General features: G+C 49.2%; 1 protein-coding gene across 3 annotated transcripts in view; it reads left to right on the plus strand.

Moving 5' to 3' along the window:
* The window catches only part of Slc25a15 (solute carrier family 25 member 15), a 41,046-nt gene that overhangs the window by 15,052 nt on the left and 9,956 nt on the right, over window positions 1-16,038 (plus strand). For 2 of the 3 annotated variants that reach the window (XM_045155437.1, XR_006638184.1), the window contains exons 1-3: window positions 2,876-2,920; window positions 5,359-5,473; window positions 12,878-13,136. In XM_045155437.1, coding sequence (XP_045011372.1) covers window positions 5,419-5,473; window positions 12,878-13,136 — 314 coding nt within the window. In that variant the 5' untranslated portion in view covers window positions 2,876-2,920; window positions 5,359-5,418. Of the gene's footprint in view, window positions 1-2,875; window positions 2,921-5,358; window positions 5,474-12,877; window positions 13,137-16,038 lie in introns of those variants that run through there. The other variant, XM_045155438.1, reaches the window with a different exon arrangement.

A 16,038-nucleotide genomic window follows, 5' to 3' on the forward strand; every position in this document is an offset into this window, starting at 1 on the left:
GTGCCACTGTGTGTCTAGCTTTATGTGGATACTGAGGAATTGAAATGGGTCTTTAGGCTTTGCAGGCAACCCCCCTTAAGCACTGAGCCATCCCTCCAGCCCTTAAGCAAAATCTTGATGGTTTCTTAGTTTGTAGAGGAGAGGCATGGAAGGCTTGGCTTGGGAGTTGGACAGTTGGAAACAGCCCTGGTAGGACAGGAGAGGAAGAAACTCAGGGGCCACAGGAAAAAGCACTGGGGTGGGTGTGCCAAGCCCCTATCTGAAGCACATGGTGGATGGCTCCTGAAGCCCCCTTGAGCATAGGAGCAGGGGATGCAGCCATCCCAAGGCTGAGGTTTTAAAAAAGAGGTTAAGGGCTGGAGAGATGGCTTAGCAGTTAAGCGCTTGCCTGTGAAGCCTAAGGACCCCGGTTCGAGGCTCAGTTCCCCAGGTCCCACGTTAGCCAGATGCACAAGGGGCACACGTGTCTGGAGTTCGTTTGCCGTGGCTGGAGGCCCCGGTGCGCCCATTCTCTCTATCTGCCTCTCTCTGTCTGTTGCTCTCAAATAAATAAATACAAATAAAAAAAAAAAAAGAGGGGAAGTGACTCTTGGGGACTTTGACACAGCACCCCGGCTCCACACCCAGTGCTTTTTCTAATCTGTAACAGAAGATCTGGGTCTGTCCTTAATTAGGCTTCCTTTGGGACTTCAGGCTCCAAGGCCACTGGGCCGGTGGTATTGCCAGGATGCTGAAAGTTCCAGCTTGTTAGGTTGCAACGTCCCTCTGGGCAGCTTATCCAAACTCCCTGGCCTGTTTGGATAGTTGAATTGTGTTTCCTAAGCTTGAGTTCTCAAATGCTGATGCTGACCAGGGTTGATGCTGACTTATGGGGCTCTCTGACACGGTCACAGCGTGTCACTATGGCCAGGAAGGGCCAGCGAACTCGTGTTCAGAGCACGAATGCACGTCATGGATGCCAAACCGTTAAATTAATGCATGTGCTCCAGATCACTTAATCACCTATAATCCAGAACCAATATCCACGGTAGAACTGAAACTTAACATTTTTTGATTTTTAAATTTAAAAATTTTTATTTATTCATTTGAGGGGGGGGGCAGAGGAGAGGGCTGGAGAGATAGCTTAGCGGTTCGATTCCCTAGTACCCACCCACAGAAGCCAGGTGCACCGGGTGGTGCATGCATCTGGAGTTCGTTTGCAGTGGTTAAAGCCCTGACAAGCCCTCTCTCTCTATCTTTAATATTTTATTGATTGTTTAAATATTTCTTATTTGAAAGGACGGTAGGATCAAGAGTTCAAGGCTAGCGCTGCCTCAGAAAAGAAGTAAAACAACATAAAAGCATGCAAACAAATCCACAGTTAGAAACTGAAAATAACAGGACAGGCCGTGTGGAGGAGGTTGGGGAGATGCCCAGGTGAAGGCTTGCCCCCGTGACCTATCTGTCCTTACACCTGAGGTCACATCAGCTCCTGTTGTACATCAGCCTCACCAATGCCCAGGCTTGTACAACTCCAAGTGTAGCCAGCTGCCACTTTGAGCAATCAGCGTGTGTGGGTTTGCTGTTCGGAACCCGGCTCTGAAACACTCTAGATTGACCAGTGTACCCAGAGCAGTGTGGCTGGTGGCTGTCACATGGAGTACCTAAACCGCAGACTGTCCAGTTGAGTGGGAGCTAGATCTAAAGAAAACCAAATACTTCTGATATAGAACAGGTTTCCTTGAATATTTTCAGCTTTTTTCTCTCTTTTGTTTTTTTTAAGGTAGGGTCTCGCTCTAGCCCAGGCTGACCCGGAATTCACTCTGTAGCCTTAGGGTGGCCTTGAACTCACAGCCATCCTACCGCTGCCTCCCGAGTGCTGGGATTAAAGGCGTGCGCCACCACGCCCGGCCATAGACATATTAAATATCCGGGCGTGGTGGCGCACGCCTTTAATCCCAGCACTCAGGAGGCAGAGGTAGGAGGATCACGAGTTCGAGGCCACCCTGAGGCTACAGAATGAATTCCAGATCAGCTCTGAGCTAGAGTGAGACTCTACCTTGAAAAACCAAAAATAAAAATAAAAGTCTATGTTTCTCTATCTCCTCTGTCTCTATGTCCTCATCTCCTCTCTCTCTCTCTCCTCTATCTCTATCACTCTCTCACACTAAGTGCGCCAGGGTCTCCAGCCACTGCAAACGAACTCCAGACGCATGCTCCACCATGTGCATCTGTGGCAGATGTGGGTCCTAGGGAATCGAACCTGGGTCCTTTGGCTTTACAAGCAAGTGCCTTAACCACTAAGCCATCCCTCCAGCCCGAGGTTGGAATTTTTTTTTTTTTAAATTAAAAAATATAAAGCTGGGTTGGAGAGATGGCTTAGCGGTTAAGCGCTTGCCTGTGAAGCCTAAGGACCCCAGTTCGAGGCTCGGTTCCCCAGGACCCACGTTAGCCAGATGCACAAGGGGGCACACGCGTCTGGAGTTCGTTTGCAGAGGCTGGAAGCCCTGGAGCGCCCATTCTCTCTCTCTCTCCCTCTATCTGTCTTTCTCTCTGTGTCTGTCGCTCTCAAATAAAAAAAAAAATAAATAAATAAAAATACTTAAAAAAAATATAAAGCCTGTAATAAGCGAAGTCATCCCCCCGCACTACCATTTCATCACTCTTGGGTGTGCGTGTATGGTGTAAAATGAAAGCCACAGCCTCCCATCTGGAGACACCGCAGCCGCCCGCCTGCGCCGCCGAGCGCACCCGCCGCGGCGACTTCCGCTTCCTCGGCTCGGGGGGCCGGGTCGGGTCCGGTCGGGTCGGATCGGGCCGGGCGCGGGGCGGGGCGGGGCGGGGCGGGGCGGCGCGCAGGGCCGGGCGACTGGAAAGGGCCGCCCCGGGCCCGGCGAGCGCAACGCGGCGCCGCGGCGGAGCGCGAGCAGGACGCGCGGCGGTGAGCGCAGACGGCCGGGGGCCCGCGGGAGGAGAGGGCGGGCGGGCGGGCGGAGGGGACGGCGGGCCTCGCTCGGGCTCGGGCTCGGGCTCGCGGCGTGACCTTCCCCGGCGCCGTGCCCGCGTCCCGCCCGGGGCCCCGGAGCCCTCCGGGAGAGTTGGAGCTCGCCCCCTCTCTTCCCCACCCCCGCGGCCCCTTGCCACCGTGCCCGGTACCCCTGCTGCATCCCAGGGGCTCCCCGATGGCCCGGGCGCGGGGGCCTCCTGCCACCGGGGCTTGTCGCCGCGGCACCCCGTCTGCCCTGGTGGAAAATGAGGCCTCATTCCATTCTGACCACCCGAGAAATTAGTCCATCGCCCCCCGTGAGCGAGAAAGAAGTAGGGCTCGCGGAGTTGCGTCCTGGGGGAGTTTGCCCCAGCGGCGGCGTGCGGGACGCTGCTTGCTTTCTGCTCCACGCCAGTTTCAGTTCCCGACCCGTCTCGCCTCCACAACCCCTAAGTCACAATTGTGCACGGTCTGAATCAAGTGTGCATTCCCAATGGGTCATCTGTTAGCGCTGTTGAGGATGGGGCTCAGGGTTGAGGGCTCGGTCAGCTGGCAGAAGGTTGTGCATTTGACGCCCGGCGCTGGGGGCCTCGGTGGGGGGTGATTTTAAATTCTACAATTATCTGTAGGGTTTAATGTATTTATATTTGTCGTACGTAAAAGGGGTTGAATTCATGTGCTTTTTCTTTTCTTCCAGAGTTAGGAAAGAATTGTTCATTCCAAAAGAAATGAATGCATTAAGGTTTATTAGAAATTACCTTGGATGTGCCCCGGGGCATCTGCCTCCCCCATACCTGCTCCTCCCTGAAAATGCACGCTTAGGTGTTTTTGTTTGGCCAGCTTGGAATATCTTGGGACTAAGAATGGATTTGTAGGCACATACCTGTGAGACTCTTCAAGTCGAATTTCTTTCTGTCTTTGACGGGTTCTATTTCCTTGGAGAAGACCTAATATTCCTGTGGCTTCAGTTTTCCTTCTGGACAACGGGGAGAAGGGATTATGATCTCCATAACCTTTTCCAAGAAAGCACCAGACGGCTCACCCTTACCTGTGTAGGAATGGTAGTTTCCAGGGCCATCAATAAAACAACATAATTGTCTTGTATTTTGAACTTAGTTGCTTTAACTACCATGTTTTGTTTTTTTTTTAAAAAAAACAAGGAAGAATCTGAATTTGTCCAATGACAGTTTTTCAGGTGTTTAAAATTTTTTTTTCATGGCTACCGTTATTTTCTGTTGCCATTCAGGGAGACACTGGTGTTTGAAAGGACCTTGGCCTTCATCTCAGATGTCACACGCCAGCCTCCTCAGTGTGATGAGAAATGAAAATCTTCCCTTTTTTGTTCATATATAAGTCAACTCGATATTTAGAAAACTGTATCAATTAGTTGCTGATTAGTTACTTTAATATTATTACTTAAGTTAAGGAGTTCCTCTTTTTTTCTTCTAGTAAATATTTATTATAAAGTCTGTCTCAACAAGTTGATTCTTGTGTAGGGGAATAGATTAGTTTTCCCAACTCTAGGCTCTAACACAAAGATACCAAGTCAAGATTTCCTAGACAAAGGTGTGTGGTTTGAATACTTAACAAGTACCCCTGGTTTTCTGATCAACCAAATTTGGGACTTTGTTGCCTAACTGTTATGTCAAAGTATGTTTGCGGTGGGGCGGAGGGCGCCTTATCATCCTCATGGGGGAGCCTAAGGCTGGCAGAATCTGCACTGTAGCAAGACCCGGGTTGAGTCTGCACATTGCAGCCGAGGCTTGCTAGAGAGGATGGTGGTGGCATAGGGAGAGCTGAGGCTCCATCCGGGTCTGGTCCTGAGAACACATGACGCATCTGTGCCATGGGGTCGTTTTTCATTGCTTTTGCATGGCTACAGCTATATAATTCATCCTGTGCCAAGGAAGATCCCCTCCCCTCATTTTAGGGGCCCAAGGGGCCTCCTTGTTGGTAGAGCAGTATTCACAGCTAGAGAGATTCAGTTGGCACTCAGCTGCGTGCACTGCCCTTTCTAGACCTGGGCACCCAGCATAGGCTGTGGTTTGAATGTAGGACTGAACCTTGTACCCTGAACTTTGCCCATTGGCCTCTGGAAAGCGAGTCTGGTATGGTCTGGGCCATCAGTGGTTGGTGCCTTCTTTTATGTTCCTTGTCAGGGTTTTCGTAACAGTTGGTTGCAGGCCGGAGCCATGATAATCCGGGGGGGGGGGGTGCCCTAATGTGTGAGCGTCCCGCCGGGCAGCGCATCACCACGTTGTGCAGAGTCCTTGAGCCTCCACTGGAGCCCATCTCCCCATCCTCAGAAGTTCAGGTCCAGTAACTTGGGCAGCAGGTAATGCGAACTGGGGGTTACAGAGGCTAGGCTAACCATTAACTTTGCTTCTCCCCAGGGACATGTGGTGTCCGTCCTAAGCTCCAGAGACTTGCCTTTGACAGAACCCAGCAGCACCATGAAGTCCAACCCTGCCATCCAAGCTGCCATCGACCTCACAGCGGGGGCTGCAGGTAATTCCAGAAAGAAGAAGAAGGGGGAAAAAAAAAGGCTATTCTTAAATTTCTCAGGTAGTGTCTCAGAGAGGGCAAGTGACAGTGGTCTGTCACCCCAGAGCTTTAACCTCAGACTAGGTCAGAGCAGCAGAAATGTGGTATTGCTCAGTGTGAAGGACGGTAAGGTACTATCTATTACACCAGGGTGAAGGTGGGAATGTCCCCACTACCTCTAGAAAGCATCCCAGCCCATGATAAAGAAACTTGCCTGCTGTCACATGGCTAGGGTATGCAGGTGACTTGGGACCACCATAAACTCGACAGTCTTCCGATTGTAAGCAGTGTAAAAAAATGCCATGCCAACTCTCTAGGAAACACCAGTTACTGTTCTTACTGGTGCTGGGAAAGGAAGAGGGGCTGCCTTTAGAAATGAAGCTGATATCCACTGTGTCTTAGAGCATGAAAGGAGAGGTTCTAAGCGTTTGCTGCGAGTGGGCAGTTAAGGCTGACCCCGAGCCCCAGGGCAGGCAGAGCCTACGCACGTGACGCGAGGCCACTCTTCAGAAAGCACACCTTGAACACGCAGGCATAGAACCGGGTACCTGTGGTGGTCGTTTTGTTTTTCAGAGTACTGTGTGATCGTAGGTGCAAAGTGGGCTCCTGGTGTGCCTTGGCCTCCCACATCAGTTCCCATAGCTGGGGAGGCCAGCACCCAGTGTTTCCCAGTCTTATCCTCCTGGTTCAACAGATCAACTGTGGACCGGGGGTTGTTACCTTTCACTCTGTACTTTGTCCCATTATAAAAATTATAATAATGATGATGATGATAGAATCCTTGTTCAGAGAACAACAGTTTTCCCCCATGAACAAAGGTAAGCTGCAGCAGCCTAGTGAGGAACGCTGATTAGGAGCCCCAGCAAGTCAGCTTCTAAACTGGGCACCACAAGGGATGTTCTGGTTTGTCAAGAAGTTCTAATGGTGGGGCTGGAGAAATGGCTTAGTGGTCATGGCGCTTGCCTGCGAAGCCTAAGGACCCAGGTTCGACTCTCCAGTATCCACGTAAGCCAGATGCATGAGACAGCGCCTGTGTCTGGAGTTCGTTGGCAGTGGCCGGAGGCCCTGGTGCGTCCATTCTCTCTACATGCCTTTCTCAATCTCTAATAAATAAATAAGTAAAAATATTGAAAAGCACAGCTCACCACAAATACATTCTGTGGCCAGCTCCCAATAATACGGTGGCATCTTACATGAAAACTGACTATAACGTTTAGGTGTGGCACTCAAATAGCTGAATGTACGCAGACTACCTATCACAGTGAGGCCTAGTTCTTGGCCTAGCTGAAGGACATAAAGTGGGCAAAGTTGAGAATCTCTCAAGTGACGACAATATATATAGCCTTCTACTGCAGAGGTGAGAACCAGCGGATGGCCGAGCTGTTCACACAGTGTGTCCGCGGTGTGGCGTGGAGGAGACAGTGTTCCCCTAGGGACCTGCCTCTACACGGACTGTGGGGGCTGACCTGAAGATACGCAGTACTTAGGAGCCCTTTAGGGTGCAGCTCAGCCAACCATAAGGACTTCTGTTTCTTCATTTGAAAAAACATATCTATTTATTTGTTTGAGAGAAAGAAGCAAATAGAGAGAGAACTTGTTCTTTGTGTCTCCTTTCCCTCTTAAGCAGAGCCCCCCTTCCCCCCCACCAGACAGGTTTCCATCAGTCCCTTCTTCCAAAGTGCCAAGAGGTTGTCTTCGTCCCTGTCTCTACCTGTCATAGAAGAGGTTTCAGGAGTGCATCCTTGGGGGATTTAAAGCAGATTGGTAGATCTCTGGGCAGTTACTGAAATAGGGCAAGGCGGAGCCCCAAAACTGAATCACTTTAAGGGAAGTCTGCGTTGTACTTCAATATCAGCCAGGTTCAGTGTGGCGTGACTGTAGGCCCGGGAAGTACTTTGAAAGTCAGTGGTTTAGCATCTCCCCGTGACAGAAGAGGTGCTCCGGAGGCCCCCCCACTGAGTGTCATCAACTGGTGGGGTTGGGCAGTGGGAAATTTTACACCATTGAAGTTATCTTCTCAGACGTCAAAATGTTAAACAACTCAAAAACTTTTTTCACTGGAATAACATAAAAACGGTGTGATTCCCTGCCCTTAGAGCTGTCCTGCTGCTGATACGGCTCGAGGTTCACCTGTGTGTCCCGCCGTGAGCTGCTCCTGACCTCCACGCCCCACGACGGCTGCTCGTGTTGGGTTTTGTGGTTTGCAATGGAGGAGCAAGACGGACAGCTTCTTGCATCTAAGACTTAACTGGAACCGGCGAGAGAGAGATTGAAGAGTGAGGAAGAGAAGGGAGTGAGAGAAAGGGGGTGTGCAACAAAGAAAGAAAGAAAGAAAGAAGGGAGAGAGACGGGGTGGAAGCGGGGGTGGGGGAGGATGCACGTAGCTGTAGCAGGAGAGCCAAAAAGAGAGTGGGGGTGAGAGGCTCAAACCTGCCCTGGGAGGGGGGCTGGCTCGGGTGGTGTGCAGAAGTATGGATTGGGGGAAGTGGCCTTCCGTCTTCTGAGCCCAGAGGTAAACTGAGTTACCTCTGGAGTCAGTCCCAGACCCCCAGGGTTAACATGGCCAGGTTGGTGGGGAAGAGTGAGTGGTGAGCGGATGGGGCGAGAGCCCTAATAGCTTGTGTGTTGAGGACGCGTGGTCTGTGCATGATGGCGTTGGCCAGGCTTTGTCACTGTGACGAAAAACCTGAACCAATCAACTTAAGGGAGGAAGACTTATGTTGTGTTTTTTTTTTTTTTTTTGAGGAAGGGTCTCATTCTAGCCCAGGCTGACCTGGAATTCACTATGCAGTCTCAGGGTGGCCTCGAACTCACGGTAATCCACCTACCTTTGCTTCCCAAGTGCTGGGATTAAAGGTGTGCGCCACCACGCCCGGCTAAGACTCATGTTTTGTCTCACAGTTTTAGTCGCTTGTTTTGGGGAGGGTGTGGCTGACCAGAATGGCTCACATTGTGCCAGCCAAGAAGTGGGGAGGGGGAGAGATAGATGGTAGGTCGATAGAGAATGAGGGTGAGTCAGGGTCTGCTCTGCGCTTTCTCTTACCCCCTGTTATCCCATCAGGGCTCATCCTGTGGTGCCAGCTACATCAAGGGTGCATCTTCCCCTTTAATTAATCTTCTCTGGAAATTGGCACACAGCCCCAAGGTGTGTTTTGTTAGTCTCAAAGGGGCTTCTCAATCCAGTCAAGCTGTGTGGTATACATCAGTGGGATTAGCACCCCTCTTATGAGGAGAGAGAATCAAGTGTTTGAACACTCATCTGCCTTCCACCTGCTCCTGGGAGGAAATGGAACCTCCACAGATATGCACCAAGTGCCTGTTGAGGTAACTTTGCTATCTGTCCCATCCAGGCTGATTGAGTTAACATATGGTTTCTTCTGCAATAGGCATGCCACCATTGCATCAGTTGGCACACTTGGCCTGGCTGTCCAACCATAAAGCATGCAGGGTCCACTGTTGGTGACTTCTCTTCCCCCAAAGGCTGTGTGACACTTCCCAGCATTTTAACAGCTAGTAAACAGGGAGGAGGCTTCCCACTCAGCTCCAGCTTGATTTCTCAGTGTCCTGTGGCCCATGCTTGTGGTGTCTTTAGCAGGAGGGTCTTTCCTTCTAGTTCCTGTGGGCAACCAAGAGTCTTGGCAATAGTCTGTAATGTTTAGCGGGACTGGGGCCTCCTATGACCAGCAATTCACTGGAAGGTATCTCCCTGCCCAGTCACTGAAAATTTCTTATTATAATCTATGGCCGCTGACCATCACATTAGCTACTCCTACAGGGTGCTTCTCCTGAGGGCCCTCCCTCCCCCGCTTTTTTTTTTTTTTTTGGTTTTTCAAGGTAGGAGTTTGCTTTAGCCCAGGCTGACCTGGAATTCACTATGTAGTCTCAGGGTGGCCTCGAACTCACAGTGATCCTCCTACCTCTGCCTCCTGAGTTCTGGGGTTAAAAGCATATGCCACCATGCCCAGCCTGAAACTGTTTTTTAACAGATATATTCACTTTCCTATATTTATGAGTGAGTGAGAGAGAGAGAGAGAGAGAGAGAGAGAGAGAGAGAGAGAGAGAAAGAGGGGTGGGGTGAGGGGGGAGAGGGAATGAGAATGAGTGTGCCAGGGCCTCCAGCCACTGCTAACGAACGAGCTCCAGATGCGTGCACCCCCTTGTGCATCTGGCTTACATGGGTACTGGGGAGTCAAACCTGGGTCCTTTGGTTTTGTAGGCAAGTGCCTTAACCACTAAGCCATTTCTCCAGCCCCAACAGATACACTTTTTAGCTAGTGAAGAAGTAGATTTCCATATGGCTTATTCATAATGTCTTTGATTAACCCTCCTCTCCTTCATTCCCTCCCCTGAGCCCGCTTAGATCATTTTCCCCTCACTATTCTGTCCCTCTATCCTCCCCTTAAGCCCTTGCTTCTCTTTCCTCCCCAATGACCCTTTCTAGTTTCCTGGCCTCTACTACTGACTTACTCAAACTCACATACAAATCTAAAGATTTGAAGCCAGGGTCTGCATACCAGACAGAACATGTAGCATTTGATTTTATGAGCTTGATCCACACATTTTCTTGCAAACTTCATTTTCCTTTATAGTTGAATAAAACTCTGTTGTGCAAAATGTATCATCATTCATTCATCAGTTGATGGGCATCTAGGGTGGTCCCATTTCCATAGCTATTGTGAAGAGAACATCAACAAACATGGCAGAGCAAGTATCTCTATAGCTGTCTTTAGTCTGTGGAGGATATGCCCTGGAGAGGTATAGCTGGGTACTATGGTGATTCTATTTTTAGCTGTCTCAGGAACCTCCACACTGATTTCCACACCTGAACCAGGTTACATTCCCACCAACAGTAGAGAAAGGGTCTTCTTTCCCAGGCCCTACCAGCATTTGTTGCCATTTGATTTATTTATTTATTTATTTCCCTCCTTCCTTCCTTCCTTCCTTTTTTTTTTTTTTGTTTCCATGAGAATTGCCATTAACTCATGAAGTTGTCAAAATCATCACCAAGGATTCAGTGTGGGGTGCGAAGGAGAACGAGGAGGCTCAAACACTGATTGGGGATTGTTAGGAGTTTGGATGAAAGAGAAATGGTTGGGGCACCCCTGAGCTGGGGACTTGGGAAGAGGGTGTAGTGCGAGTGGGCCCCCAGGAGGGGGGGGCATTTGATTTCTTGATGTTAGTCAGAAGTGAGATGGAATCTCAAAGAAGTTTTTTTTTCCCCCAAGGCAGGGTCTCACTGTAGCCCAGGCTAACCTGGAATTCACTCTGTAGTCCCAGGGTAGCCTTGAACTCACAGCAGTTTTCTTATCTCTGCCTCCCAAATGCTGGGATTAAAGGTGTGTGCCACCACACTCGGCTTGAAAGAAGTTTTAGTTTGCATTTCCCTGATGGCTCAAGATGTGGATGTTGTTTTAGATATTTATTAGCCATTTGGATGAAACTACATTTCTTAAATGCTGTGTTCGGTGAGCCTCCCTTTACATGAAGCTGTTGTGGCCTCTTCACGTGACTATGACGTTTCCCAACCCGAGCGGGGTGTCTGCGACATGGAGGTGGTAAATATTAACTAGAAGCATTTCCCAAAACTGCTTTTAGTCCATAGTCTAGAGGTTTTACTGAGTAGTTAGTTACAGTTCGTTCTTTTCCTTGTATGCAGAATTCTTTACTGATGCTATCTAATGCAGTTTAGACTTGGTGCATTTGATTTTCTGTTCATTAATATTTTTAATTATTAGCAAGCAGAGAGACATGGGGGGGGAATGAATGAGAATGGGCATGACAGGTTCTCTTGCCACTGCAGATGAACTCTAGATGCATATGTGCCATTTTATGCATCTGGCTTTATGTTGGGAAATTGAACCCAGCCCATAAGGCTTTTGCAAGCAAGTTTCATCTCTTCAGCCCCTGATATTCTTACTATATAAAAACAAATACAAAATTTTTACTAAGCACAAGTAAACTTCAGTCCATTTGTCCTAAGCAAAGGTACTTTTGGTTCATTTCCTGTCTAAATACAAATCATTAATTGGCAGTTAAAATTGAAAAAAAAATTCTGGGCTAGAGTTAGGGTGCTTGCCTGCAAAGCCTAAGGGACCCATGTTTGACTCTCCAGATCCTGTGTAAGCCAGATGCACAAGGTGCCACATGTGCACAAGTGGGGGCACGTATCTGGAGTTTGATGCCAGCGGCTGGAGGCCTGGCCTGCCAACTTTCTCCTTCTCTCACTCACTTTTGTTCTCTTGCATTAAAAAAAAAAAAAAAAAAAAAAAAAAAAGGCCAGTCTTTTGGGCTTGCCTCAAAAAAAAACCCCAAAAAGTAGTGTTCTCCCGAAGGGCCACCCCACCCCTCTGTCAGGTGTTTTGCTCTTTAGGGACTAATTAGCCAGGCTCTTTTTTTTTTTTTGTTTTTGTTTTTGTTTTTCGAGTTAGGGTCTCACTCTGGCTCAGGCTGACCTGGAATTCACTGTAGTCTCAGGGTGGCCTCGAACTCTCGGCGATCCTCCTACCTCTGCCTCCCGAGTGCTGGGATTAAAGGCGTGCGCCACCACGCCCGGCTTTTTTTCTTTTTTTGATTAATATGTTATATGCATGTTTTTTGTTTGTTTGAGAGAGAGACAAGTCTGCAAGTAGAGAGAGAAAGGTAGAGAGAGAATGGGCGGCGCCCCAGGGCCTCTAGTCACTGCAAACAAACCCCACATGCATGCGCCCCCTTGTGCGTCTGGCTTATGTGGGTCGAACCTCAGTCCTTTGGCTTTGGCTTTGCAGGCAAGTGCCTTAACTGCTAAGCCATCTCTCCAGCCCTCTTTTTAAAATTTATTCATTTTTTAATGTGATGCCTGGTGCTCTGGTATTTTCTGAGAGTGATCATATTGTCGGCATTAGGCAAGGAGGACTGACTGTCTCTTCAACAAGCCCCCTCTCCTTCCACATAGCTCCCCTCTAATGCACACACTGACTTCTGTCTAGTAACCCCAAATGTTGCGAACCCACCTCCTCCACTGTCACTTGGCTCCGCGTCAATGCTGTGAGGTGGGCCTGGACAGGGAGCAGGCTCAGGGCTGTGGCGTCTGTCCAGGGTGGCCCAGCAAAGCCTGGCTCCAGCCCACCTCCCCCAACTGCGTCTCCTGGCACCCTAAATACAGGTGCTCTGGACTTGCAATGTGGAAGCCAGGGTCACGTTCCGTGCTGGACACTGTAGGGACCTACTAGGAGTTTTCTGTTTAGTGAACTTGGCTAGAGGATATTTTAGGGGCGGGGAGGTGGGTATGGAAGGAAGCAGTCAGACAGAATCAAAGCAAAGGTAAGCTGTGTGTCTGGCGGTCTGCCACCGAGCCCCGTGACCTCAGACTCATGCCCGTCCTGCTTCCAGGGGGCACAGCGTGCGTACTGACCGGGCAGCCCTTCGACACAATGAAGGTGAAGATGCAGACGTTCCCCGACCTGTACCGGGGCCTCACCGACTGCTGCCTGAGGACCTATTCCCAGGTGGGCTTCCGTGGCTTCTACAAGGGCACCAGCCCGGCGCTGATCGCCAACATCGCCGAGAACTCCGTGCTCTTCATGTGCTATGGCTTCTGCCAGCAAGTGGTGCGGAGAGTGGCTGGATTGGACAGGCAGGCCAAGCTGAGGTGAGTGCGGGACACTGGTGCTCTGTCCTTTACAAAACAAACGCTGATGATTTTTTAAAATTTTTATTTCTTTTTTTTTTGTTTTTTGAGGTACGGTCTCACTCTAGCCCCGGCTGACCTGGAATTCACTATGGAGTCTCAGGGTGGCCTTGAACTCATAGCGATCCTCCTACCTCTGCCTCCCATATTGCTTTATCTACTAGAGAGAGGGAGAGAGACACAGAGAGAGAGAATGGGTGCGCCAGGACCTCTAGCCACTGCAAACGAACTCCAGGTGCCTGTGCCGCCATTGTGCACCTGCCTTACGTGGGGCCTGGAGAATCGAACCAGGGTCCTTAGGCTTCGCAGGCATGTGCCTTAACCACTAAGCCATTTCACCAGCCCAAAGATTGCTTTTTTTTAAAAAGTAAGTTTCTCCTTTTTGATTCTGATTTTCAACACCAAATGTTACCACGGGAAAACCCATATCCACTGTGCACAAGAGCTGCCTGTAGCCTGCCTGTGTTTTAGTCTCTCTGGGAACATGCTTTTCAGAGGGACAGAAGTGCTGGACTAAAACCATATAGACAAATCGGGACCCAAGTTTTAGGTTTCCTTTCGTCAGCAAAGGGAGATGGAAGAGGTCGCCCGAACCATAGTCATAAAGACATTTGGAACTTTAGAAAGGTCCAAATTAACTCCCATTTCTTTTTTTAAATTTCATTTTTTAATATTTTATTTATCTGAGAAAATGAGAAAGCGGTAGAAAGAGAGAATGGGTACGCCAGGGCCTCCAGCCACTACAAACGAACTCCAGACACATAACGCCACCTTGTACATCTGGTTTACGTGGGCACTGGGGAATGGAACCTGGGTTCTTAGGCATCTCAGGCAAGTATCTTAACTGCTAAGTCATCTCTCCAGCCCCTCCCATTTAAAAAAATTATTTTTATTTTTATTTATTTGAGAGCAACAGACACAGAGAGAAAGGCAGAGAAGTGGGGGGGGCACTCCAGGGCCTCCAACCACTACAAACGAGATCTAGACGCATGCGCCCCCTTGTGCATCTGGCTAACGTGGGTCCTGGGGAATCGAGCCTCGAACTGGTGTCCTTAGGCTTCACAGGCAAGCGCTTAACTATTAAGCCATCTCTCCAGCCCCATTTTTTTTTGACTTCATACTTTAGACTTTCATCTGGCCTTTCCTCGAGTATCTATTATCCAGAGACTAAACAATTGAGAACCACTGGGATATGTTTACATCCCTCCTTCCAATACTGGTCTGTTTGAAATAATTATTATTAAATTTGCTTCATGCTTTCAAAAGGCAGTCTTGTTGGTTGTGTTGATAGGAATTGGGACCTCTGTTGTAGCCATAGGTCCACACAACTAAAGTAGCTTTCTTGTGCATGGAAATAGTCTTGCAGTGCCTATAGGGCTCAGATGGGCTCTTTTATTGACAGGAATTTGGTCACAGTGGGGAGAACTTGCGTTTTAAAAGCTTGGCACTGGATATGATGGTCCAAGGAGGCAGTGTAGGTCAGAGGAGGGCTGAGCTGTGATCCTCCAACCCTCCAGCCAAGAGAGGGCAGGAAGCAGAGTCAGAGTGAGACAGGTATCGTTACCAGGCTCAACAGCAGCAGAGCGTCTCTCAGCTTTGTATGGGTATAACTTAGGAGTTAGGACACTCAATGGTCACTGATTCCCCAGGCCAGTGACCCCTCAAGCTCATTGTCTTGTGACTCACAAAGAATTGGCAAGTGCAAATACACAAAAGGGCAAGTTAAGAAAAAATTGTCTCAGGAAAATAGAACAAAACGCCCCTGAATTAGGAGGGGTCACAAGCAGGTAATAGCATGGGGACTTTGAGCATGTTTTCTTTTTTTTTAAATTTTTTGTTCATTTTTTTTTTATTTGAGAGTGACAGACATAGAGAGAAAGACAGATAGAGGGAGAGAGAGAGAATGGGCATGCCAGGGCTTCCAGCCACTGCAAACGAACTCCAGACGCGTGCGCCCCCTTGTGCATCTGGCTAACGTGGGACCTGGGGAACCGAGCCTCGAACCGGGGTTCTTAGGCTTCACAGGCAAGCGCTTGACCACTAAGCCATCTCTCCAGCCCTGAGCATGTTTTCTTATAACCTTAAGGATAAGCTCATCTGGTTAAGTTGAAGGGTATATAGAGGTGGTGGGTCAGAGTGAAGAGTGCAGACTTCTCACCAGTAAGCACACCAGTGGGGAAAAAGCCAAAAAGTCCTAGTAGGACAAAGAGCCAGAAAGCTGTCCCTGGTCACTGTCTTTTTTTTTTTTTTTTTTAATTTTTATTTATTTGACAGAGAGAAAGAGGGAGAAAGAGAGAGAGAGGGAGAGAGAGAATGGGCACACCAGGACCTCCAGCCACTGCAAACGAATTCCAGACGTGTGCACCACCTTGTGCATCTGGCTAACGTGGGTCCTGGGGAATAGAACCTGGGTCCTTTGGCTTTGCAGACAAACGCCTTAACCGCTAAGCCATCCCTCCAGCCCCTGGTCACTATCTTGAGTCAGGTTTACATTCAGACTGGCGTTGCCTTCTAGTCTCAAGAGGGCAGTTTGAAATCATGTTCTTTTGGGCCCATGTCCCTACCTACCTATGAAGGAGGCTATGTGCTTGCTTCTAATCCCTGTCAATATGAGCATGTTGCTTTTTTTTTTTCTTTTTTTAACTGAGGTAGGGTCTTGCTTATAACCTGGTCCAGCCTAGACCTCCCAGTCCTCCTGCCTCAGGGCTTTGTATGCTGGACTGACAGACATGCACTGCTTCGCTCCCTGGTGCTTTTGTAGCAGAGAACGACAGGCTTTGGATACTTATGGCTGCATTTCTCCACACTGTCCAGAAGCCCGAGTTGGCCTCTCTGAGGAGGGTTGAGAACTGAGTCATCGCAC

Source organism: Jaculus jaculus, chromosome 7 (assembly GCF_020740685.1).
Source record: "Jaculus jaculus isolate mJacJac1 chromosome 7, mJacJac1.mat.Y.cur, whole genome shotgun sequence".
Taxonomy (NCBI): Eukaryota; Metazoa; Chordata; class Mammalia; order Rodentia; family Dipodidae; genus Jaculus; species Jaculus jaculus.